The 7018-nt window shown below is 42.4% G+C and overlaps 1 protein-coding gene across 1 annotated transcript; it reads right to left on the bottom strand.

The window, feature by feature from the left end:
- Positions 1 to 1904: 1904 nt before the first annotated feature.
- Positions 1905 to 2858, bottom strand: LOC108788540 (olfactory receptor 6-like). Its single transcript, XM_018558325.1, has one exon. It carries the CDS (start codon positions 2856 to 2858, stop codon positions 1905 to 1907), a length of 954 nt encoding a protein of 317 aa, XP_018413827.1.
- Positions 2859 to 7018: the final 4160 nt, after the last annotated feature.

Here is a 7018-nt window from a genome sequence, read left to right on the forward strand (position 1 = left end):
CTCCTCTTTCTCCTATTCCTCCTTTACCTTTTTCTTCATCTGACTATATTCTGGTCTTTCCTTATTCTTCCAATACGATCACGACAATTTACCTGTTGCATTGTTTGCGACTATATTTTGGTTATCGGCTATGTGTAAGACGATTAGTACTCCAATATACATGAATATATTCCCTGCCTCAGATATAACCTGTAGTTTGTTCTCTATCATCTTACTGTCTCTAGCATTTATTGGGTTAACAAAAAGTTGTACACTTGCATCTATATAACTATGACCTGTACTTGGCTTTAATACTGTCTTATTCTGATTTTTTATTCTGAAAACTATCAATAAAAATGAATTTGAAAAAAAAAATGTAACTGGAGGCATAAAAGGCTGTGGATATCCCACTGTGGATGCTTGATATTTCCATCCGATGTAAGATGAGCTTTTTCATGGCCAGGGCAGCTTCACCCAGCTGAGGGACTCATTGTGAAATTTTGTGACATTTGCTGCTTCTGACTTTTCCACTTTCTGCAATAAATGTTTGTGAGTATATCTTTTATATATTTTTATTAATAAATTTAACATCGATATCGTAGGGGTATAATAGGGGTATTTGCACCACTGTTTTGTCTCATTAGATTTTTCCTGAAGCCCTCCCCTGTTAGATCATAATTAGCTATACTTTATTTCACGTCCCGGACCATCTCCACCAGTTATTATTATTTTATTACTGTTATTATTGTATGTGAGCATAATTTATTATCTGGGCTAGTGTTTTATATACAGCATGTATTAGCATAAATTTACAACTGACTTTCTCCTTTATCTCGCCCCTTGCATGAGCGTCAATGTTTTTTTTTTTGCTTTTTACTTAATTAAAAATACTACTTGACTGGCTGTCTCTGGCTTCACTACGTTTCAAACCACTGCCACAGAATAAACAATCACAAGAAAGTCAGATTAAAAATGAGAGATTGTTAGGTTTCAGGACTGAGACTCGTACATGTATTGAGCGAATTATAAAGGCTGCGATAGATGATGTCCTTCTGAAAATGCTAGTTCCCTGGCTCTCTCTGGCTTTAGCCTTTTCTAAATTACTGATGCAGAGCAAACATATAGTCAGAGTGAAGTCAGAACTTCTGATCTCGGTGCATGTCCAATTTCAGTAAGTCACAAAGTATCAAAGCTATTGGATCAGTATTACAGTCAGTCAAATAGCATTTGCATAATGAGGGGTTTGAAATGACAGTCTTCATATTATCTCACTGCAGGTAGATATACCTGATCTATAGAGAATTATACAATTCAGAGATTGGGGCAATCAAGTTTCTTAAACTGTGATTCTCTACAGACAGGGCAAGTCAGCCAGCGTGCATTTAGAAAAATAAAAGCGTAATTGTACACATTTTGATCATCAACTTGAAGAAGAAAGGAGGCATATTTCTGTTACATAACATCAGTTACTACAATAAACTAAAAAGTTCTGAATTGTTTTCATCAAAGTAAACCTACAGCACGAGTGCACTTTAACCCCCCATTCTTAACCCAAATGATCCCGCTCTCCCCCTCTGTAGATTTGTACTTATCAAGCAAGATCAGACAGGCATGGTTTGACTATTGTTTACATCCAGTGACGCAATACTCCCTTTGCTATCTGTATCTGCACATCACAACCCTGCAGATTTCTATGGTGCCTTCTCTCATTCGGGAGAAGAAGGTGGCCAGGAGAGGGAGACTTTAAAGTGGTGGATGTCAACAAACAGTGGAGCAGCAGCCTCGGATCTTGGTAAGCATAGATCTGTGGAGGATGAGGGTGAGATCATTTAGGTCAGGGTAGGGGGCAAAAAAAGAATAAGTGCACTTTGTCTAGAAGTGTCTAAAATTCTTTAAACACAAAATATATTTTCATGAATGCTTTATTATTTACTACATAACGGAATCCCAAAACTAAACATAGTTTGTAAACTCTTTCTCATGTTAGTGTTTCTAAAAGTGTAGATTAATGGATTTAACATGGGGATAATGAAAGAATACAATACAGAGAGGCACTTGTTAAAATCAAAGGAGTCAATAGCCTGGGGTCGTGCATACATAAATATAGTTGTTCCAAAAAATAAAACAACTACTGTCAAGTGAGATGCACAAGTGGAGAAGGCCTTTTTCCATCTTCGATCAGAAGGTATTTTCTTCAATGCAAATATGATGCAGATATAAGATATTGTTATGAGTACTAGAGAAGTAATCAATACAAACAAAGCAGATATAAAGTTTACAAGTTCCACTGTAGAGATATCATTACAGGAAAGGTGAATGACTGGTGAAATATCGCATAAGTAGTGGTTGATAGTCCTGGAACCACAAAAGTCCAGCTGAGCTATTAAACCTATGGAGAATGAGCAAGCAAGGAAGCCTAAAAACGTGCTACCTCCTGTCAGGATCCAGCACACTGTAGAGGTCATTATACTATGATAGTGTAGTGGATTACAGATGGCAAGATATCGATCATAAGCCATTACTGCCAACAAAAAGCACTCGATACATCCTATGGACAGAAACAAGTAGAGCTGTAACAGGCAGCCCCACACAGATATCACATTGGTTTCTGTTGTAAGATCACTCAACATTTTTGGAACAGTAACAGAGACATACAGGGTTTCCAAGTATGATAGCTTGCTAAGGAAGAAGTACATGGGTGTGTGAAGTTTGGGATCCCACCACACAATGGCAATAATGGTTACATTTTCCAGTAATGTGAATATATAAGCAATAGAAAAGACTGCTGTAAGAACAGTCTTAATGAATGGAGAGGTCGGGAAGCCAAGCAAGACAAAATGTGTTTGGTCTGTAACATGGCTGCTTTCATTAGTGGCCATGGTTCACTTGGTACAACAGATAACAAAAAAGGCATTTCAGATTGAATCAATTATGTTAAACAGTATGATTGCCAGATATAAATACATATTACAGTAAATAAGGGAAAACAAAGAACTGTGAAATAGCTATACATCACCATTATTTACGAGAATATGAATTGAACCTAAACTGATTAAGCCAAATGAAAAATGGCTGGATGTTTCAAGTGAACATAGGATCACTTAAGCTCATTGGATGCAACCTCACTCTCTCTACAAACATATACGAGTAACTTAAAAAAGTCAAATTAGGACTTAATATAATGATATGGAACAGAAGTGTAAACAAAAGAAAAGATATTTTAAATATATTTGAAAATATTTGAAGTATATTCAGAATCAAAAGATAGAAGATGGATCTGTTTATTAAATCCACAAGACATAACCGCAAGTCACAAAGATAACATTATTTTAAGTAAACATAGAAACATAATAAACATTTGTCAGCTACTCATACATTTTACTTACTCTAATATATGCATTTTGCTAATCTTTAGTATCTCTGATTAATTATTCTTCCTTTTTCAATAATTATGTTGTTTGCTTAATATTACAACTTAGCTGCCTACAGCTTTTGTTTATTTGTAACCAATAACACAATCATGTACAGTGTATACTGCGTACTGGCAGTTGTATTGGTCTTGAGGCATTAAACAGTACTGATAAAACTGAAAACTGGTGAAGAGTTTTTATAGCTTTGTACCAATACTCACATTTGCATTTATGGAATTTTCTCCTGAGACTCTATACCCATATTGCTTTGAAATAATTATTTTGGAGCATACACTTTTTTTAATTATTTTGTTAACATTTTCAAAGCTAACCCCTAATGTCACCTGTGGACCCCAAAAGAAGCTTATGAAGCAGAGATCTGCTCCATCTGCTTCTTCTCTCTGGCTATGACTGACAGATGAATGCGAACGATCGGCGGGCTATGGAGCCGCCGATCGTCTATATGTGAAACACCCGATAACGGGTGTTTGCATTGGTCGGGTCTTTTCTGCCCGTGTGTGCCTGCTAGGGGGCGCGCGCAAGCAGAAAAAAAATGCCGTCAAACCCGCCAATGCAGCAGTGCCATCCGTCCGTTTTTTTACAACGGGCGGACGGCAAGAGGTTAATGTAGGAAAACATGTTAAGAATAATCCACTTTATAGTTCAACAGTAGAAAGGCATCATGGCACACTCACAAACCAGCATGTAAAACAACTTGTCTCACCACTAAGGATAATAACAGAGGTTTTTGCTTGACCACTTTATAGTTCGACATTTCTTTCTCTCTTTCTTCAAATTTCACATACCTGTTGAGTTGTATGACCTCATCATAAATAACAATGGTAATACAATAAAAACTGCTTTGTATCATAATATATATTTTATTTTTAGGTTTCTGTGCTTAAGTCCCCAAATTTGCACACTTGGTAATGGAGAAAGTTGGGTTGGTGCTTGCTGGAAATGTTCCTCAATGTGTCATAACCTTTTGGAGTCTGAGCAAAAATCATAAGCCAAGGATAGGAGTAGAGGTAAAGTTCTGGTTCACTGCTACCATGGGCTTATGGTTTGGCAAACTGCAAATTTTTGGCAGAAAACTTTGCAGGTTTGCCACCAGAAATAATGCAATGCATAGTGAAAATTCAATAATGTGAAGAAATGTATAACCCAACCCCCTTTCTATAAAAGGGTGAACTCACAGCAGCCATATTGCCAATGTGTGTTGGATCTGTTAGGGAGAGCTGACAATTCTATGTCAGTAGAGATACTGTAGTTTTTTTATTTATTTTGTAAATTTTGGCATTGGTATATATCTCCGATGGCAGTACCTGGCTTTTCATGCCCTTCATTTGACAATAGCCTGCTTATTAGCTCTACAAATAGGCTTTAAATGGCTTTTCTGCAAAGTTTGTAAATTTCAAGCAAGAATCACAAAACTGAACCACACCCAAGCAGATTTACTTGGACATGAGACACACACAGTTAGGGATCCCTTACTTGCAAGGCCACAGTGCTACTCACTTAACCATTATGAGATGAAGTACGACATGGCACTGCCAGTCTGTATGGTCTGTACGACAGAGATGGTCCACATTCAGCAGTCATGAGGTCTGGGAGAGGTGAACCACAAGGAGGAAGTGGATACGTATGTCTGTTTATAACTGAGCTCACTTTGAGCAATTAAGGATGGGTTACAAGATCTAAGGACTTCCTTCTTAATGTATTCTGGATAGTGCTTAATAATTTGCCGCGGGGGCGTGACATGACCTGGACATGGCGCCGTGAGGACGTTCCTTAGGGGAGCTCTGCAGTAACCGAGCCGGACCGACGCTTTAGTGGACTATACCTGTTGCTTTCCTCCATGCCCAAGGAGCAGAAAGCCCACGGCAGCTACGGTGACACCCGCCTCGCCCCCTCCCTCTACGATTTCTTCACCCGGCGATCCCCGCCTCCGGTTCCCCTGTCTCCCTCAAAGATGGTGCTCACCCGCTCCTCCGCAGCCGGTCTCCTAGCTGGTAAGAAGTCAGGTCGAGGCACAATCTCTCCTGCCAATGACATAGAGGACTCCACTGACTCTGATTGCCCGGAGCTTTCAGGCCGGACGCCGATCCGCCTGCGGTTGGACCCCGGCCCCTCATTGACTCCACACGTGCTGGGCCAGGATGCTCAAGATAACAGAGGCCTGCAAGGCCTGCTGCCGCATCTCCCAACAAAGCAGGACCTGGATAATATGGCATCATCCATTGTGGCGGCCCTGAAAAAGGAACTGCACGACCTTACCCACCGCATCACGGAGGTGGATGACCGGGTCACTTCGGTACAAACTGTCACCACTTCGCTATCAGCCAGAATGGAGGCTCTGGAGGTGGACGCACGGTTAACGAATTCCCGCCTGCTGTCTATGCACCTCCGACAGGATGACTCGGAAAACCGGAACCGCCGAAAATAACATACGACTGCGAGGCATACCAGAGGCCACGACCGGCATTCACCTCCGAGACACTGTGGCTGCCATCCTCAACACTCTCCTGGGTAAGCCTCATGACGCAGCCTTGGAGCTTGACCGGGTCCACAGAGTTAACAGTGCTCGACCCCCCACGCCATCGGCACCCAGAGATGTCCTATGCAGGGTGCACTTTTTTGCGGTGAAAGAGGAAATCATCAGGCAGGCATGGAGGCATGGCCCCTCTGACTTTGATGGTGCTACCATCCGCATCATGCCGGACCTCTCCCGTCATACTCTCCGCATGCGACGCCTAGTCCGCCCCGTGCTGGACTTGATCCGCTCTGCCTCTGCCACTTATCGTTGGGGACACCCTTTCCATGTGATCGTCCGGCGAGACGACGCTACTTTCAAACTGCACTCACCTGACCAGCTCCCAGCCATGTTTTTGCTTCCTGGATGTGGATCCGGTGGATGTCCCCAACTGGCTGGAGTTCCCTGATGAGCCCTTGGGGCCAGCTCTTCCTCCCCCGCGTACACCCCGCCGGGCCAGAAGCCAGCACCGAACGACTTGGAGGGACCCTCCTGTACAGTCCCCGGCGGGCCAGGAACCATGAACTCCCCGCGGTATCCTTCAATACTCATGAGAACTGGCCCCGCACCACCCCTATATTCCCCCACTGATGGGCTCCTGCCATCACACTACTGCTTTATGTGTCTAACCTCCTCTATTTTTACAGGTCGCAGTATTCGGCACATGTGCATGGGGGGAGGGGAGATGGTGGGGGGTAGCACCCCCGGTTCCCTACCTGCTCTTTGTTTATGTAGTCATATGTCATCGGGGGAGGGGTTTCTGTTTATGTTTATGTTTATTCTTATCTCAGTTTCATGGTTATGCCGTATAGAACTTATACCCTCACCGCTGTGATTGCCCTGCCTTTCCCCTCCACTTCACACCCCCCGAAAGTGCCTCGATCCTCATTTCCTATGGGGGGCCCGGGGCTGCGGGGCCGTGGGGTACGATGACACTCCAGGTGCAGGGGGATCCCTCCCCGTGTATGTGGCTGCTCCTTGGTCCTGTAGCTCTTATTACTCAGTTTCTAGATTTTACTTTGTTCTACCAATACATATGTTCTGTTTTAAAGTTATTTAATGTGTCCTGCACTGGTGACTGCATCTCCCCAAGCAT

This window comes from Nanorana parkeri, unplaced genomic scaffold (genome assembly GCF_000935625.1).
Source record: "Nanorana parkeri isolate BGI_ZX_2015 unplaced genomic scaffold, ASM93562v1 scaffold15, whole genome shotgun sequence".
NCBI lineage: Eukaryota > Metazoa > Chordata > Amphibia > Anura > Dicroglossidae > Nanorana > Nanorana parkeri.

What these genes read in the sequence shown, in the direction of transcription:
- LOC108788540 (XM_018558325.1), bottom strand. Translation starts at nt 2,858, where the DNA reads ATGGCCACTAATGAAAGCAGCCATGTTACAGACCAAACACATTTTGTC.